Source organism: Siniperca chuatsi, linkage group LG5 (genome assembly GCF_020085105.1).
Source record: "Siniperca chuatsi isolate FFG_IHB_CAS linkage group LG5, ASM2008510v1, whole genome shotgun sequence".
Taxonomy (NCBI): domain Eukaryota; kingdom Metazoa; phylum Chordata; class Actinopteri; order Centrarchiformes; family Sinipercidae; genus Siniperca; species Siniperca chuatsi.
This window is the reverse complement of record NC_058046.1, coordinates 9,209,191-9,228,980: the sequence shown is the minus strand read 5'-3', so window position 1 is coordinate 9,228,980 and position 19,790 is coordinate 9,209,191. Positions and strand designations below refer to the sequence as shown.

The 19,790-nt window shown below is 44.0% G+C and overlaps 1 protein-coding gene across 7 annotated transcripts in view; it reads left to right on the top strand.

Annotated features, from left to right (window-relative positions):
- tet3 (tet methylcytosine dioxygenase 3) overlaps positions 1–19,790 on the top strand; it is a 48,151-nt gene that overhangs the window by 12,229 nt on the left and 16,132 nt on the right. For 2 of the 7 annotated variants that reach the window (XM_044196985.1, XM_044196990.1), the window contains 2 exons: positions 480–539; positions 14,289–17,211. In XM_044196985.1, the coding sequence (XP_044052920.1) occupies positions 480–539; positions 14,289–17,211 (2,983 nt within the window). Of the gene's footprint in view, positions 1–283; positions 320–479; positions 540–5,266; positions 6,610–6,659; positions 8,628–11,641; positions 11,667–14,288; positions 17,212–19,790 lie in introns of those variants that run through there. The other 5 variants (XM_044196987.1, XM_044196988.1, XM_044196989.1 and 2 more) reach the window with 5 other exon arrangements.

Below are 19,790 nucleotides of genomic sequence, written 5' to 3'. Positions count from 1 at the left end.
CCTGTTTGATGAACCATTTCCATCTGTTCCATCTTACTCTCAGTTATCCACTGACACATTTTGCCAATTTACCCTTTAAAAAACTGGGTTATGCTAATGCATATATTAGGAAGGCTGCGCCAGGTCGGGATACAGACATTACATAATTCTATAATTGAAATTGAATCTTGCTTTGCTGTCTCTCATTCTCTGTCCCAGCAGTAGAGGGAAGTGCCGGCTCACTGTTGGAGCACAAATCAAAGAAAAGAGATTTGTGTGCATGGCTGCTTTTTGATGATTGCTGAGGATGACAGGAATGATGAGGAGATTGTGTGAAAAGGCATGCACGTTGTACCTGGCAGTCCTACTGTCCTTAATGACAATTCTTTTTGAACAGGCCCTTGTCGCATTATTCTATTGATTGTTATTCTCTCCCCCTCCCATCTCTCTCTGTCTCCTTCTCACTCCCCCCTCTCTTGTTCTGTTGAATGGCTATAAAGGTGGAATATTTTGAAGACAACAGTCGGAGCTGCTTGGGAAACCCTGAACTGGCAGCTGAGGTAAGAGAGGGCATTGGGTTTGTGTTTCTGTGTTGTTATGTGTGTGTATGCGTGTCATCTCTGTCATCTGTGTGTAATCTCTGTCCATGTTGCCCTGATTCTCAGCTGTTGATTAATCCATGCAGTGAGGCTCTTATGAGGTGTAAATGTGGTTGTTAGTCAACTCAGCGACCAGTTCCTCTACTCTTTCTATGTGTGTCTGTTCGCACGTGCATTTTTACAAATGTGACTACGCTCTTGTTAGTTTTTTAATTTATGTATATGTTTATGTATTTGTGTTAATGGGTTTAACCATCGATATGTATTACGCAGAAAAAGCTGTGATTGTCACCGCTGTGTCGCTAGGTTGTCATTTGACTATTTGCTGCTCTCTCCGGCGAACACATGAGCTCATTATATTAGCCCTGATATCATCGCGGGGTGGAATAAAGGTGCCTTAGACACCTTTATGTATCTGTCTTCCCATCCGAGTTGTCTTGCTCAGAAGCTGACTGTTTTAAATCAGCTACTTCGGCTTTATCTCCAAGCGGCGGTGAGCTGGGCGCCTCAGTGATGAAGTTGCGGCGTCCTCAGTTTAAAGCGTCCCACGCTGCCCGCTGATTGGTGCCTGAGCCAGGCATGTGTAGATACAAGAGACCAGGGAGAGGAGGAGGGAGGAGGAGGAGGAGGAGGAACCTGACGCGCTGGCTCAGGAGCCAGGGGGCCGTCCTTCTTCTCCGAGGTTCTGGAGTCAAATGAGGTAAAGGGAGTAAAAGTTAGTGGGTCACGCATGCGTACGTGTTTGATTGTCGGGCGTAGTAACCTGTGGCGTGTGGTCGCTGAGAGCTGCTGTTCTACAGCTTGCCGAGTCGGGGCACGCTTGTGTGTTTATGTGGAAAGGAAGTTTGAGCGGTGAGGCTTCATAGAGAAAGGATTTATTGAGCACCAAACAAGCTGTTGTCTGAATGATGATGATGTGATGTCCTCACCAAGTAGAAGAAAGAAAGCTCTGACTTGCCATCAGATGCATAGTGAAACATTTCGGTGTTGTAAACCTAGACATGTGGAAGTGACAAGAAATGACTTGGGAACTTATGCCAGCAAATGCATTCACCTGCATCACTACGGTGACATGAAATATAGGTTAGTCAATCAGTTTCAGATGTCATGAATGGGTTTAGTTCAGTTCTGCTGACATACTCTAGCTTACCTCTAAGCCTGCTCTAATCCCCGTCTCTTTATCTACAAGGTATATACGACCATCTGGTTTGCAGGGAAAAAAAATCATTGAACTGTCCGTTCGTGAGAAGAGCTGTAGACCGTGTTTAACAAGTTTGTGTTCCCTTCCTTTGTGGCTTTCCTGAGCTCCTGTTTGTAGAGGGTCATGGTTACTGTGTGTGTCCTTTGTGGAGTGTAAAAACTGTTTTCTTGTCAAACATTTCCCTGGTTACACAAATACAAACACAGTCTACACCCAACAAACTCAGGGCAGTATTTTTGTCATTTTAAATACGTAGTTATACAGTATCATTTAAGTATTTTCAGGACCCACACAACTCCAAGATGTTGAAACATAAAAACATTGTGTGACAATAGACATGGTTAAAAGCGTGTTGGGCAGCACTTTCAATGATTTAATTCAGTTTTACAGCATGGTGTTTGGTAGTTTTCTTTGCTGTTCAGGAAGCAGAACTGAATCAGGAGTTTACCACAACAGGTTACAAAACACACAGATTGCACCCGCGTGATTTTTTTTGTCCACGCCCATACACAGGATTTCCTCATTATACATGAGATGAACTTCACACAGTGCACTGGTGGGAAAAAAGTAAAAAGCACCGAGTGCGTGACAACAGATGGAACGTTTGTTAATCATATGTTTAGGCTCGCGTGGAATCCCCGGCTTCATTCGCAAAGGGTTAACACTGACCTAGTTTCCGTAGCAACACTGAATGTCTGATGACATCATTGCTTTAATTTTAGCTCAAGTCCGGCATCCAGTTCTCGTCACATGACCAACTAGCCAGCACCACATGTGTGTATGTGTGTGTGTGTATTTGTGTAGTAAGTGGTTTGGTATATCGTACAGACTCAGGAAGTGGAGGGTTTGACATCACATCTTCCATTCAGCGTTTGCTTTCGATGTATTTACTGCTCTGTTTCCACTCAGTCAGTAAAGAACAGCAGCTCTGTTACCCATGTGCCTTCACACGCAACTAGTGATCTAATAGTTGATTAAAATGTGAGTAAACTGTGACATACAGTCAACAATTTTAAGAGCAGTCAGGGTTTTGGTTCTCAAGATGAGAACCTCTAACCTCTTTAGCACAGATCTTCCTTTTGATCTTGAAGTCATGTTGTCTTGGTCTTGCTTTGGTCTTGACTTCAACTCAAATGTTTTCCGATGATGAATGAAGGGCACATCTTATTCTCTTATAACACTTCTTGTTTAAGGATACTGGATTATAATAAAAGGTATTTTGAAATCTCTGGGTTAACACAATATAACAACACCATTATACAATATAATGTAATTTATTACAAGAAATGTGTTTGCATTTTTTTAATGCCATTTTTTGGTCTTTTCGTGGTCTTGGATGGTATGTGGGATGTTTGAGGTGGATGTCTTAGTGTTTTCATGGTGTCAACATGCTGTTGACTATCACTGCCAAAAATACAAACAAAGATTAATTATATGTCCTGAAATGCATTCGTTTATTTTGTGTCCTTAACTTAGTGACCCTACTGTATCTTCAACCTGATAGTGCTGATTATATGAAATAAGTTCAAGGTGAACCATTGTCTGCAGTTAAAAAGGTGACTGACTACATTTACCCTTTTAACATTGAGTGGAACCCTGTACAGTGAATCGAGTGTAGAAGCACAAGCGGTTGTCACTATGGCTTCCTTTAATGGTTGTAATTGAAGTATTTTATCAAAGATACAAGAACTTGAAAACATCACATCCTGTAAATCCTCATGGGATTTCACTTAGAATTTTAATGTATATAGTCAACAACAATTGCCTCACGTGCATGAAATCATTAATATACATCTCTAATTAATGACATTTAGCAGATGTTCGTATCTGCACTGTCTGTCCTGCTACACTGCTCATAGTTCTGCATGTACCAGTGAACATGGCTGGACTCGGCCCACACTGAGTCCTGGGCTGGATCACTACCCTGCATGGCACGGCTCGTTGTGGTCATGGCTCGTTGGCATTGTTGGTGGTATCTGTGTTTGATGTCCGAGGGAGGTTGTCAGCCGCCTGGTGCCGCAGTTAATAAAAAATGAATGGAAAGAGAAGGGGGAGGAGCCCTCAGCTGTTGCTCGAGCTCTTTAACTCTCACCTCTCTGGTGGCTGCTCTGCTGCTCCCACTGGGCACGCAGTTTACACAATCCTGAATCCCAATGTTGCCCGACGCTGCCAGGTTTTATGTAACACAGCGCCACAGCTGTTGGACTTTTAATCACACGCTATTGAAACACTAACATGAAAATATTGATTTCTGAAACAACAGAAGTATATTAATGTGAATTCAGTGGAGGCTGATGTCTCCAAAAAAGGTGGAGGATTGGACTGATTATAGTGTAAGACAAAGCATAAAACTGGTAGTAGCTCAAATTGCATGTAGTTCTCAAAAACCTCACATTAAAAGGACAAAACATCATCCAGCCATCGTCTTCTAGGAACCTGCCTTTCATTTGAATGATAAAAATACATTTTGACCTTGACTGTGAATCTGGATGATTTAGTGTATGTAAAGCACTACATGGCTTCATAGTGCATGGTCGAGTACTGGCCCTTTAAGCCCGGCTACGCCTGACTTGAACATATGGGAAGCTAATCTTAGCCCAAGTCCTGAGAGAGACAAGGCTGGCAACCAGCCACTGTGCAGAGCTGAGGAAGGTTTCTCTTGCTTTCTCTCTATCTGTTTTTCTCTCAAGTCTGAGCAATTTATGATTCAACCCCCAAATATTGTCTCCAAAAACTCATCACATAATAATTCAGGCTGTGATGTGTTTCACCTGAAAAAAAATGCTCTAGTATTTGAAACAATTGTGTTCTGTTAATGATTACATCATTGTCCAATCAGATTTGACTGCTCAGCTCTTTTTCATGACTTGGCACACATTAGCCTGGCAGGTAGTATATAGTGTTCTTTTGTTTTGAACCTTTTTTAACTCACTTGTTTTCCATCCATTTCCCTTCTGTCTGTTGTCCACTCTCTTTGTCTCAGACCCAACATTTTCTAACATTATGTATATTGATTACATTCCTCTCCTTCTTTTCATGTCCCAAAAATCAAGCACAAAGAGCTGCCTCTTAAAAACAGCGCCCCCCTCCTCTTCTTCCTCCTCTTCGTTATTTTTTAGCGGCTCCACCCTGCCCAACAGCCCCCCCACACACTCATCACCACCTTTCCATTTTTCACCCTCCCAAGCCACTCCTCCCTTTCTCTTTGCGAGCAGTAGTGAGGAGGAGTAGGGGGTTGGGCCTTTCCCAGCTGGGCTCTTCGTGCCGACTTGCACGTGCTGAAAGTCAGGAGGTATGACTCAGATTGGATATCCTACACTCAGTACTACAATCTATACCCAAACACACCCTGAACCTAACACCATCCCGGGGGGGGGGGGCAGATGGCAGTGAAAGCAAACACAAAGAGAGAAAAACAGACAAGGTACTGCTTTAAATATGAACATTATGTTAATAGTCTGTTACTCATTATAGACGGACAGGTGGATACAGTACATACATACATATATATACTCTGCATATGGTTACACGTCCTTACAGAGGATGTGCACCATTTTTTCATTATATCCAGTACAAAAACGGCACTGTCAGTCATTTTACTATCTATATCCTTTTCATGAAATTAGTGATATCCAAAACAAAACACATGTTGTGCCTGGCTTGTTCATAAAAAGACTAAACTAGGCAAAAGTAATAATAAAGTAATCATAATAATAAAAGATTCCAGTAAGATATAGTCTTATTTGTTTAAACGGGGTGAAACACTTTGTGTTGCTTCTGCTCTGTTAAACATATACTCAGTGCAGCTCTGCAGCCTCTTGTCCTGCCCACCAATAAACCCAGTGACCCTCAGTGAACAATCCAATACTGTATGCATACTAGCATGTATGTGTGTGCAGAAAAAAATCATTAAAGGGAGCCTCTGCATTGGGATTGACTTTAGTGTCTCTGTGTGTATGTGATGAGAAATGTGTGTTGGGGGGGCTGGAAGAGAGAAAAAAAGTGAAAGATAAAGAGACAGAGAGCAAAACGACAGAAAGAGAGGGAGAGGGGGAAGGAGAGAGAGTCACAGAGTGTGTCAGATCAGATGACCTTGATGCCATTAGACTACAGGGCAATATTGGTTGGGGGTGGGGGTGTATGGAGGTAGATGTAAGCAGTGGTAGAGGGAGGTGGAGTCAGCTGACAGGAGAGATGGGAGGAGGGGAAAGGACCCTCATGTCATGACCGTGATGCTCATGTGAGTTGTTTAATGGCTGCTAGAATGCTGAATGCTCTTTTTTTCCAACCCTAAATGGCACAAATTCTCCCACTGATGAGAGGTGATGAAAGTACAGAAATAGTGACATCACATCAATTCATAGAAAGACTGTTCACCCATGGTACCCTTGAAACCGGACAAGTTGTTCTTTATTGGCTTTTGCGTGTTTCATACACACAGACCTTCCACTACCGGTGTGCTGGTAACACTTTAAAAAGCTTGTTTTGGTATGTGAGGGTTTTATGTCAGGACTTTGTTGAGAAGAAAAGACAAAGATGACTCAGGCTTAGTCATGCAAGCCAACCCAACACACACTGCTGAGGATGGACTTTTGTTGTCAGTCATCCCTCCTACAACCAAGACCTTTCCTCTGTGCTGCTGAGAAACAGTGAGCGAGAGACAGAGAAGTGAGAGAGATGGAGAGAGAAAGAGAGAGAGACGAGGGTGTGAAACAACTCATTTGGACCATAATTTGACTAGATTGTGAGATGAAGTGATCGATGTGAGATTTGGAGTCTCTGTTGTACCTTCCTCTCACTCGCTTAATGCCGGGTTACAGCAGGTTCACAGTAAGTGTGAAACATACTTGTTCATGTTTTTCCATTTCATTTTCACCAAAAAGTTAAGAAATGTGTTGTCGTTTCCAATGTTTGAGGTCTTAGTTTCAAGTGAAGTGAACACAGTTGAATTAAAAGTTAACTAGGACACGGCTATGGACTGTATGCCTTCCAGTTACAATGTAATCATCTGTCACCTTGATATGTTATCTAGTTGAAAAGTAACCCATTGTGTTCAGGTGATTTCAGGACAGCTCTCCTGGACAAACCAGTGTGGCAGCATCATGGTGTTGCCTCTTTGTATGGCTGTAATCACACTGAAACTTCTTAAAGCCAAGAACATACTTTATCATCTTTTCTGTCATTGTTGCTCATCTGAATTCTCTAGTAAATCTCTATTCTTTTGTCAAAGGTAGTGCGACATGATTGAGGTAAACACCAGTAATGTTTTACGTGAAATCACACTCGCCTTGTGCTGCTGGTTTTGAGTCATCAGTGAGCACGTGTTTGTAAAGTGCTTTAGTTTGATCTACCTACATACAGTGAATTATGTAATATATATACTATATTTACAGTGTGTTGTTTAGAATCTGCATCATGTGTTGGAAACAGCTGAATTTGTTATTGTGGAGGTTCCTTCTTTTATGTTGATGTTTTGGTCAAATCATACTTCTTTGTTTTACTCAGCTGTATTTGTGGACAGTGACAAACTCACTCAGAGCTCATGGTTTTACAATGTGAGTGAATGAGTTAGTGTATGTACGGTACTCTCCTCTAGCTCACAAGCTCAGCTTATGTTTCTGTTCTGTTTTCTTGATGTTCATTTAAAAACGCCCTAAGTGTTCTAGCCAAGTGATGTCCTTTATAGCACTGTTTATATTTGATCAAGTTGTCATGACTGCTGGTCTGCGAGGTCTCTTTTAGCCTAACGACCATTAGCTTGGAAAAAATATTTATTTTGGCAAGTGTTGTATAGCCGGTATTACTTTAAGAACAAATTTAACATTTTTGATAAGAGCACAGCATTAAGGGGTAGAGAAAGTCTGTTGTGTTCAGTAGGTCTTTAAAATGAGGAACTGTGCGTGGAGAGCATGTGATTCAGGGGTTAAGTCGAGTCTTGTGCTAGAAATGCTGTGTCACTGCAGCCGGGGGAGTGAGCGAGCACAAGTGAGTCGGGTGAATGAAAGAGCATGTTTTCGAGTGTCCGTTGGTGTGTGGTGTTGGTGATAGTAGAGAGTGGGCATGTGTCAGATGACTCATGTGCCCACCCAGTGGTGGAGGCAAGCGTCCTGGTGGGAGACACTGATGATGATGATGATGATGATGATGATGATGACGATGCAGCTATGTCATCGCCACATGTGTTTCCTACCTCTCTTGCTCACTGCTCTCCCTCTCGCTCATTGGCACTCCCTGGTCACGTGACCTAATGCTCTACTTCTCCTCTCCTTCCCTTAGACAGCTTAGGCTGCGCTGTGTTTCTCTTTGGGATTGACGCTCATCTGTGTGTGTATATACGAATATGTGTGACAGACAGTGTACAATTTACAGAGCCAGAGAGCGGGTGCGTCAGAAAGTGTTGGAACGGTAATGCAATAAGCTATGCTAGAAGGGGAAAAGGCTCAGGAAACAAAACAGAGAGACAAATCGAGAGAGGGCAGAGGCAGTTTGAGAAAGCCAGAGAAAATGAGAGATCAAGAAAGACCAAGAGGAACAGGGAAAGCCAAAGTAAGAGAAGCAGGGAAAGGCTACTGAAGTTGATCCGGTCATAGCGCAGTGTAGCCGGCACATGCTCAGTAATATAAGAGAAAAATACTACGCAGGAGCTGACAACGATCTGCATGGGGGAGACGGCCATGTTTTTTCCCCTCCTCCTCCTGGTTAAATCTGCTCCAAAACTCCAGCAAATGTTGGAGAGAAGAGAGGAGACACCACAAGGCCGGTCAGCCAGCAAGTGGGCGAGAGGGAACATTCAGCGATCATGAAGACGTTGATGATGATAATGGCAATGACGCCAAGGCAGAACAATGGTGAGGAGAGAATAACAAGAGGACGTTATCGTAGGCTGGTGGACAGGAGAGGACAGTCTTGCGTCCTCAGCGAACTGTAATGGGTGGATTGCTTGTGGTTGCCGTCTTCGTTTGGCAACAACTTGCAGATCCTCTTTCTGTTTGGAACCTCTTCTTCTTCTTCATCATCTTCCCTCCCGTTACAGAATCAGTCACATGAATAACTGAGCGACTCTGTCTCTGTTTTCTCCGCAGACTTCCCTCTTGTTGTCTTCCCTCTCCTCAGTGTCTTCCTCCATTCCCTTCTCTTCATCCTGCTACTCTTGCTTGCTGATGTCGAAGTGTCATCCGCTGTTCCCTCTCCATTGCCCAGTGTAGTTTTCTCGCTCTTTTACCTCTGTTGAAATCATATCGCCATCGTTCTTCCATTTTCTATCCCCTTGTAGGTGAGTGAGTTGACATTATAGTGTTGATGAATGATTGTATATCAAGTGACCCTCAGCTTCCTTCAGTCAGAAACCTTCCACCTCGTCTGTATCCTTTGTGTCTTGGAGGAAGGGCCAGCAAGACCGTCAGCAAGCCAGCTGCCTCTTCATCTACCAATCTTTCTTGTGTAAGCAGCTAGAGGATCTAATATCAGCCACAGGTGTAAAATTGAAGCTTTTTGTTTCAAGCGAGGAATGGGCAACCGATGTGAATGTGGATGAGGAAGAAAATAGAGATCGAAAAACCATTATCTGTGCCTTCTCCTTTGGCCCAGGGCTGAGACGAATCTAGATGCTCAAACATGGAACAAAATCTCTGTAAGGAAAACCGGATGCAGTTTGCAGAAGGCATTTTCTTTGCTCCTTTTTCTTTTTCCTGTTGATGTCGTGAGTTGAGATTGTGTATTCGCTTGGCAGCCGCTGGTTCACCTCTGAACTCGAAAGCAGAGAAGCTCTGTCATAGCCGAAAAACCCAATACTGGGCTTTTGTGGATAAACCAAATACACAACATAGCCTTATATGTACCATCATCTAATGCAGTAGAGCAAGTAGTGTTGAAGGGCGTGGATAGAGACAGAGAGAGGTTTTCTCATTGGTAAGAGCTCTGCTGCACTGTGCTGTTTCCTAGGCTGCCACTACTAGCGACTATCCCCCACAGCTCTCTCTGTTTCTGCTCACTGCACACTCCTCCATTCCATCGTACGTGCCCGCTGTGGCTCAGATAATGGCCTCTCGCTCTGCACACACTGAAGAGAGAGAGGAGAGGAGATGGAGGGAGAGGCTGCGTGAGAGGGAGGGGAGTGGAGGGAGGGAGGGAGAGAGGGGGGGAAGGTGGGGGCTGTGAAGAGAAGCCGACTGCATGTGTAGCCGAGAGAAAGAAAGAGGATATTGAAAAAGGGAAGGGAGGAGCAGACAGAGATAATGAGAAAGGAAAAAGGAGAGAACAGAAAGCGTCGGCCATAAGAAGAGGCAAGAGAATGAGAAACGTGCGTGCTGTGCTCGGGGGAGGTGTGCTGTGTGTGTGTGGTTGGCTGTGTGCGCGTGTGTGAATGCATGTGTATTTCGGTGCTCGCTCTGTCTGTGCGTTGCACAGACTGGAAGAAATAAAAAGGAACACAACCCAACAAGGCCGGATTACTTGTGGGCTGCTGTGCCGGCAAGCGAGTCTCATGCTCCTCTCCGTCTTCTCTCCTGCTTTCTGCTCTCCGACCGGCAGCTCCATCTGGACGTCTAGGACCACGTAAGTACGCGTTGCTGGTCCTCGGGCTCTCACCCGGCTTCATATTGTCAGGGTCTCTGCTTCATGTTCCTGCTCAGCACGGCAGCAAAGGAAGGGGTGGGGGAAGAAGGAGGAGGACAAGAGGGAGGATGGGGGGGGTGTTGTGTATCTGGGATTTAGCTTCAGCTGTCTACTCACAAGCTGAATTTAACCCCCTCACCACCAACAACACTAGTATCTTTACATGCTTTGTCTCCTCCTCCTCCCTCTAGTTTTTTTTTTTTTTTTGCAGTGTCTGTTAAACAGCCCTTGTTGTAAAGGCTCATCTTGTTTAAAGGGCTCAAGTGTCTCGTCTACCAGGTTCAGCAAGATCTGATCCGGTTAGGTGTGTTGATGTTTTTGGCAGCACTTTTTGCTGTGTGTCAAGCTTGTACAAATGTGTGTGTGTTTGTGTGTGAAATAGAGTGAAACAGTTTGAGAGAAGACAGAGATAGACTCCAGGCAAGAGAGTAGGCTCTGTGTAAATATTTGTCAAAGCACGTGGTCTGTACAGTCCGAGGCACCCGGATAGGTGTAAAGCCCTGCAGGTGTGTGTGCAGCATTTCCATCCTGGACCGGCATATAGAATCACAAAAAAGTCAATGAAGGTCTATCAAAGCCCAGATCATATGAGGATTCAAAGAACTGTATGAAATGTGGTATTTGTCATCTTCACCAGCAAAGCTGAGTAAAGTCCATTTGTGTACAGCTTGAGGTGCTTTAAACCCATGTGACTTTTGTCTGTGACAGTGCTTTGTACATGTAACTGTGAGAAAAAGAGGAAAAGAGAGTGTCAGTGTGACTGATAGTGCGTGTTTGTGGGATGTGCTTGTTGTGCAGTGTTGCAGTCACTCTGTTTCAACACACTGCAGTTCTCATAACTGCCGTGCACAGCTCAACCCCCCCCTCCCTTCCTCTTTCCCGTCTGATGCCACTGATAGTGCAGACATGCGGCCTCTCACGTATTGCATGCCGGCTGTTCAGTGCCACCCCCGACCCAACCACCAACCCACCCCCCAGCACCTCTCACCAATACCACTGCCACCCCCTGGGATCCCCAACAGACATCTAGCGCAGAAGGTGGATTCAAAAGACCCGAGCATACCGCCTGTCCAGTAATTACCCACTTCAAAGACTCATTTCAATAATATTCAAATGATGGGGAAGCTGGATGTCAGGCTCACTTCTACTGTCATACACTGATGGAGCTACAAACAGAAGCCATTTTCTTTTCTTTTTTTGGATCTTCTGAATCAGGAACTAGCTCATCATTAACATTTAACATGTTGGGGTGTGAGACTATCAGCTAGCTTGAGGTTAGTTTGTGTTTATGTGTAAGGAATTATTTTCTCTCCATCACTCTATCTTAGTCCAGGTTTTGTTGTGTCTTCTGTCAGGGAAGGAATGGGCTTGTAACCAGAATTTGAACTGTAAAGTGTCCTACAATTAAGGCTACTGTACAGTGTAAAGCATCGAGTAGGTACTTGTTTAGGGTATCTTGTCTGTTTATAGTGAACACATACTGTAGGTTGAAGACAAAGTTAAAACGGTTATTAACAGTGTGTTGGCTTCTTTTTAGGGGGCTAACAAAAAATATATTTATATATTGAGTTTGTCATTGTTTTATTCTCACAAGGGCTAGTAGATATGTTGGAATATACTGTTCAGCAACAACATGAACTCTGTCAATGATTTCTGAGTCTGCCCTTGGATCATATTTGTTTGCTGTTCCTCTCTAGATACATTTGATTACAATCTATGAGGAGCGAACCTGGGCTGAATACTGTTTGCAAGTAGGATTCTTAGGATTCAAGTGAATTGGAGCACCATAGTTGGCTTTAACATATCAAGATAATTCCAATAACAAACTCACTCCCCTGGTGCTTCAAGCAGTCTAAATTTAAAAGAATGCTGTGAAAATGTAATTTGACACAAGTCCAGGTGATGTGTTTGCAATATTCAGTGTAACTACTAATGTGGTAACTGTCCCAATTTTGACTGAGATATGTGGCTGCACTAATCAGCTCAAGATTAGTGTTACCAAATGTATGAGAAGGTCTTTAAACCTACTGAAATAACAAAAGACATAGGAAGCAATCCCTCAGCAACTCCAGACAAGAGTTTATGACTCTTAGCCAGCATGTTTAGAAAATACATTTTACACTTTTTTTCTTACGCTGTGTACTGGGTACAATGACTGCAGTTAAAAAAAAATGAGCATCTGTGACAACAGCCCATCTAAAATACAAATGCAGTTACATTATTAAGTTTCCAGCCAAAGGTAGATTCAGTTATAGAGCAGGTAGTATGGGGTTTGCCAAAAATCATTTGGTGCTCATTCTCTCTGCATATACCAACTCTGAGCTTTGCATTTTCACTGCTACACCACTGCCTGCTTTCAGCAATTTAACTCTCTTCAACTTGGTAGACTCCTCCTTTATTAGCATTTAATTGTAAGAACATTAAAATAGTTCTTAAAATATGTGTTCATGTTGATTAAATGCTGTGTAAGGCTCTGCTGGGGGGTTGCTCAGATTGTTTGAGATCATCACATGAGCAGAGCCACACTGCCAAACTTCAATGCGTACTGTTGCAATCAATGGCTAAACCCTCTATGTGAGTGTTCTGACTGAACATCTATAATGTTCAAACACCAATTAATGTACTTCTTCACACTTTAACAAATAATTTTAGTATTTCTAGCTCTAGACTTGGTCAGCAGTTCTCTTGGCCTCATCTTTTGACTGTATTTTTACCAACCAGGGCAGTATGGTCTTTGTTCAGTTGGCTTTGTATATCATGCATGTATATATGTATATATATTAGATGCTGTCTATTACAGATTATCTTAGCATGTCATACTGGTCTTCAGATATTCAGGTCATTTTAGGGTTGCCATTTAAGGTCATCTTTTGGATGAAAATTTCTTGGGTTTGTAATAATCTCTCCAGTGAATGAGAGCTGCACTGCACACTTTCAGACACTTAGTTTTTCAGCAGTCAAGAGAACACTTTGGCTCGCAATAACATCAGTAAGTCCATTATGAACAATTGGAAAACATATTTAAATAGAAGTCCTCTTTCAAAGTTAAAATCTCCACAAGATTTTGCTGATGAAAGCAATTCACTTATTATAAGCATAGACATGTTGTAATGAGATGCAGTATATTTATGTTTCTATGGAACATTTCTAAAATATCTTGATTTGTTTCACTTAGTAATTGTATTCTTGAAATAAAATATCAACTGAGTAAAATGTATAGTTTTACTCTGTTACATTTCTCTACTTAAGAACTAGTTTGTAGTTTTTAATAAATTATGAAAATAAGCAGTTCTTGCAAGTGGACAGTAATTTTGTATATTGCTGTATTTTGTTTTCTTTAGCTCTCAATGTGTATTTAATGCCCCACTTCTACCACACAGTCTCCCAATGCCATGGGTGGCAAACTCCAACTGCCTGCTTTGCATAGTCCAACTGATCTGGAGCAAGGTCCATTTATAAACAATAGTGAAACTATGTCATATGACCTGTGACTTGCCTGACAAAACACTTGCCTGTTTTGAAATTATTCCACTGAAGCAATAGTTAATTCAGTTTTCCTTAACCCTAATGACCTAACCCTGCAGCATTGTATGTTCTGTATGTGTGAGAGGTGGGAGGGAAACCCTGGATAAGAGCTGGGAAGAAAGGAATGGAGTCTGAAATTTTTTTGATGATTGTTATTTATCATTTTGTCAAAGTATTCTTCGAATACAGATAAGATAATTAGATGAATATTTTATTCAATTGCAGCGATTATTAAACACACATGGGCAACACAGGGTGATTATTCAAAATCATGCCTAATATACATACTGTATATGTGTAATGTTGTTTTCAGTCCTGAATCCATTGGATTATTATGACCTCACTAACCTCACTCCATGTTTTTCTTTCAGACTGTTTGCAAAGTCACTTCAGTGGATGGCCCCAGAAGTGGAGGCCAGATGGAAATTGGGTCACATGACCGCCTCCAGGAAGGCGCGCTGAGCCTGGAATTGGCCAATGGGGTGAATCGCTACCCTAATGATGATGAGATGGAAACAGAGCAGCAGAGGGCAGGAAGCGTGCCTCCAAGGCAGTGGGTGTCAGGACATGGCAAGGTCAGTGACACCCAACAACAGCAACCATGTTGGAACAGCAACAGTGGTACAACCCCTGGTGAACCTGTCCACCACGCAGACATGGAGGATGCCCACAATCTGGTGGCTTTTTCTGCTATTGCCGGCTCCTTGCCCCCTTTTTCCTCTTCTTCCTGCCTTGTGCAGCCTAACACAGCCCAGCTGTATGAGAAGTTCACCCAGGAGATGGGTGCTGAGGGGGCTCAGGCCAGACTCTCTGCAGGGGCCCCTGAGGGTAGCTGCCAACCTCCAGAAGACCTGAACACCCTACAAACAGCACTGAGCCAAGCCAAACATGGACACAAGCCCCCTAACTGCAATTGTGATGGGCCTGACTGTCCAGACTACCTTGAGTGGCTGGAGAAGAAGATTAAGTTGGCAACCAGTGAGGATCAAGATGCCTGCAAAATGGCTGATGCTCCCCCACACTTACAGCCTCACCTACAGCAACCCCATTTGCAGCATCACCCTCAGCCCTTCACCCAGGTGAATGGTGGCCACCATCTGTCTACTTCATACCCCCAGCAGCTACACGGAACTCAAGGCCCTCATCCAGACCAAGTGCCCTGCTCCAAACCTCCAATTCCCTGCTCTCCCCAGGTGCTCTCCATAGCCAAGGAAAAGAACATCAGTCTTCAGACAGCCATCGCCATAGAAGCCCTGACCCAGTTATCTAGCACTGGTCCGCAAGCTGCCAGCTCACCAGGTCAAACCCCCTACAACAGTAACCTCCATCACCACCAACATACCCAAAACCTCCCATCTCTGCCCCCCAATGGCACTAGCTTGATCCCGTCCTCTCCCGGCACCCACTCATCTTCCTCACGCTCTCAATCCGTCCCTCCAGGACTACACACAGGCCAGCAGGCCCCAGTGTCTTGTGAGCACCACAGGCCCCAATCCCAGGGCCAGCCACCCCATGATACCCCTCTCCCCTCCTCTACCTCTCCCTTCCCAGGTCAGGGAAAACATCCAGGCTTCAGCCCTAATTCCCAGCAGTGGCAGCAGGGCTCAGGCAGAGGCTCTGAACAGAGGAACCCATGGATGTGTATTAAGTCTGAGCCCCAGTCTCACTATGCCGCTGCACCTCACAGTAACTCAGACCCCATGTCAGAGCTCAAACAGCTGCTTGGTGACACCAGTGGCAAGTTCAGCAATGCTTCTTTCAAGCTTCCAGTCACACAGCAGCTCAGATTGAGCCAGAATGGAGGTATCCAGGCCCAGGACAACCCAGCATTGGCCAGGATAAAGCAAGAACCAGACTCTGGTGAGCACTACCATCACACTGCCTCCATGGGACATTATGGCATGGCTAATTGTCAGCAGCAGGGTCAGCACTACCCTGGCACTCCCCTGTCTCCTGGCCAAGCAGCCATCAGTCACTCCACTCAGGCAGCTCTGCAACAGCACCTTCACTACAAGAGGAACCTCTTCTCTAACCACTCCTCTGGCTTTGGAGCACAAGGCCCTCGTGCACCTCTGGCTTGCCAAAACTTGAAAAAATGGTGGCCACAGATGGAGGCAGAAGGTTTGCCACATCTGGCCATCAAACAGGAACCCAAGAAGAAAAAAAGCAGCCAAGGATCTCCTGTCATAAAAGCTATGAGTGGGATGCTTACAGTCCCTCCCCTGGCCAAACCGAAACAGATAATCATCAAGAAGACCAAGCAGAAAGCCTCCATGCCAACCTTCCTGCCTCAGACTCAGATCACCATACAAAAACCGCCAGTCCTCATGATGGACAGAGCCCCGGCCCTGACCAGCCTGAAACCAGGTTCTCTCCCCTCTCTTCCCCTCCATAGTAACTCCACTCAGGCTGCTGCTGCAGGCCTCCCTGCCCCAGCCCAATCTCAGGTATCCATTTCCAACTCCTCAATGACTCCCTCTTCCACTGTTTCTGCTTTGTCAGAAAACACTCCAGCCCTCTTGGGCCCTCTGCCACCACCTGTGGCCCCTGTAGCCCATGCTAAGTCAGAGGGAGCGAGCAGCCTGGTCTCCAGTAACACCAGCACCACCACACCTCTGACCTCCACATCTCCATCAAGCACCTCACAATTACAGAGTCTCATCAACATAGACCCGAAGTACGAAGAACTGATCCGCCAGTTTGAGGCTGAATTTGGGGACTCAGCACCAGGCGCACCTGCCAGTCAGCCCATGGAGGAGACTGCTACAGCCCCTCAGCTGGGGAAGCGGTCCCAGACCAGTCCTCAGGACCTCAGTCCCACATCATCATCCAAATCCCAGTCGGCTCCCGTAATTCTCACCACTCAAGCCAGCTCCACACCTCATCCAAATGATCAGGAGATGGAAGTCAACAAAGATGAGTTAGGGATCCAAAGTGAAGCAACCTTGAACCAGGCATCCACAGAAAGCCCTATGGAGGAGCAGCATGTCTCTCTGCATCAGGAGGCCATTCTGGACAAGCAGCAGCAGCCCAGTGTGTTAGAGGATAAATTCAGCATGCCATGTTCTCCTCTGCCTAAACGCATGAAGATCGAAGCCTCGGGTGATATAGCAGTACTCTCCACCACATGCTATTCTGAAGAGGACACGCCCACTAAGGACAGTCTGCCTTCTTCTCCATCTCTCAGAGGCTTCCTAGAGTCTCCTCTGCGCTACCTGGACAGCCCCACTAAGACCTTGATAGATACTCCCTCCAAGGATCTACAAGCAGAGTTTCCCACATGCACCTGTGTGGGTAAGTCAGTGTGTTGGTGTCTGTCTATGCTTGTGTGTATGCAGGGGGATGAAGTCGATTTCTATCAACATACCTCATTAGCACTTTTCAGACAGTATTCAGTAATGTTCGAACAAATATCACACCACTCAAAACATTGCCCATTCATCTCTGAGTGGAGATAAATTTAAGTAAGTCTGTCAGTACAGGTAATCTAACCAGTGTTAGACATTAAAGGCTTTTTTTCTAAAGCGCCTTATAGCAGCAAGGGAGCATGCATATTTTGCAGGGAAGACTCTTTTGGGAAACATTTTCTAAATCTGTAAATGTTTCCCAAAAGAGTGTTGCTCTACCTATTGCTCTACCTATTGAGCTAAACATAAATTAACCCATAATGCTGTGACTGTTAGTGCTGTAGTTATTGAACTACACAGGTCCACTATAATGTTTTTCAGCCCCCCTCTGCTTCAGCTTCTCTGTCTGGATGCTTGTTGAGTGAGTCTAAGAATGTGTGTGTTGGCTGGGTGTGTGGCTGCGACCATCCAGACTGCGACAGTGTGAGGCACTAAAGGCAATGGGCAGGAACAATAGCAGTGGTGGCAGAAGGAGCCTTTTGTGTGGGTTTGGGTCTGGCAGGCAAGCAGAACAGAGCCTTTGTTAGACAGAAATGAGTTCAGTCCAATAGTTTGGGTAGTACCCTGCTCAGGTTATTTGTATACAACAGAGTAGGTGGTCCTACAGTAGAAACCTATGGAAATGTTCATATGATATATATTTAAAATAAATAAGAATATACATTTACTTATAAACAGTTGGCCTTAACAGGTATATAAAGTTAGTTTAATTGGATTTACTCAATACACTCACATTATTAAACTGTAAAAGGTTGAGGCGTTATTATTTAAAAAGACCCGACCTGTCTGTCTATTAAGTCATTAATTAATGACTCAGTAAATCAGAATATTACTGGTGTACTACTGTGGGTAACAATCCATTAACATTGGTGCAATAACTGAATAATGAAAGATTTTGTTCTCAGAGAAGCTATCAAGAAATTACCACCATTTTCTTGCAGTTACTGGGTGTTAACTGAAGGGCTATGAAGGGTTAAGGCCTGGTAAATAGACCCTTGCTGTGCCTAAACAGTGAAGAGGGTGCACAGCAGGGAGAGAGCAGCTGCAGCGAAACACTTGCTAGCTGTGTGCTGTTACTAAGAGTAAAGACCAGCAGACAACAAGTTGTCATAGTAAAGCTTGGTTACACACTGCTGGGTCAACTCCTGTAGCATAACACTGCTGGAATGAGACTGCCTCCAACTCACAGAGATACAGTATACAGCCATGATGTGCACACACATACACACACATACACACACAACTCATTTCCACGCAAGAATTTAGTATGACTCCTCCACTTCCTGCCCTGAGCCACGCCCTGGTGCCTCCCTGCACTAACAGGGGAATGTGACCTCATATTGCCTCTGAACCAGAGACACACACAACACTGAATGTATGTCCACATCTTAGATAATTAGCTGTTAGAGCATTTACATTCAGAGCATTTAGCTAATGTTGTTATCCAGAGTGTGTGCTACACTATGATAAATAAGTGTTGTGTACAGAAGCAAGAGCAACACAACATTAGGTTCCTGTTTTAAAACACATAGGAAGCTGTTAGAGAGCTAGGCAAAATTTGCACTGTAGTCATAGGATGTGATTAACACCCACAGACCGGTGTAGGACAATGATCAAATGCATTTACACACACATACACACACTCATACACAACATAAACACAGATGTATACAGTGCTCACACAGACACACCCTTACTCCCTCATAACACTCATGCAAACTGAGTCATTCATCACTACCTCAAAAAGCTTCTGCTTTACAAAGTGTCTCCACACACACACCACACCCTACGGTCACAGTCCACTGTCTGTGTGTTGGGAGAGTAAGTATGTTCATGTGTGTTGTGTGAACTGGATGTTGCAATCAGTTGCACATTCTCACGCTTCTCATAGATGATTTGGCTTCAGCTACGAAGAGGATGTCTTTAAGTTTGTCCGAAAATACATCAAAACATACATCTTTGACTTTTTACTCTACAAAAACTGAGATGTGATTGAATGCAAAGAAACAGCTTTATTCTTAACTCTTAACTTAAGTCAAGGGACTTTTACTGTTAAATATTTTCAGCTTGAGTGAGACATTTACTTAGTTTGATGAGGCGAACACCGTTTAGCTTTAAGCAGGACTCCATCCAGGCACTAGTAAATTAGGATTTAGGACAGAAAAAAGATGGTGATGCTTCTGATAATATTGATGCAAAAATTATGTCTATGTAGCTATAGTAGAATAAAATATGTAATGCGGAAGCATAGTTTCAAATAATGTCTTTGGTGTTGTTCTACAAATTGAGATCAGATTTTTGGAGAAATATCTACCAAAAACGGTACATGATAATGGTTGTAACCACAGCCCCTGCTGCTCTCTTATGTGACTATTTCGATGTTTTGTTTAAATCAAACAACAAAACGCATGGTACTAAAGTGAGTCAAATTTTGCCTCACTTCCTCTCTGAGTGTAAGATAAGGAA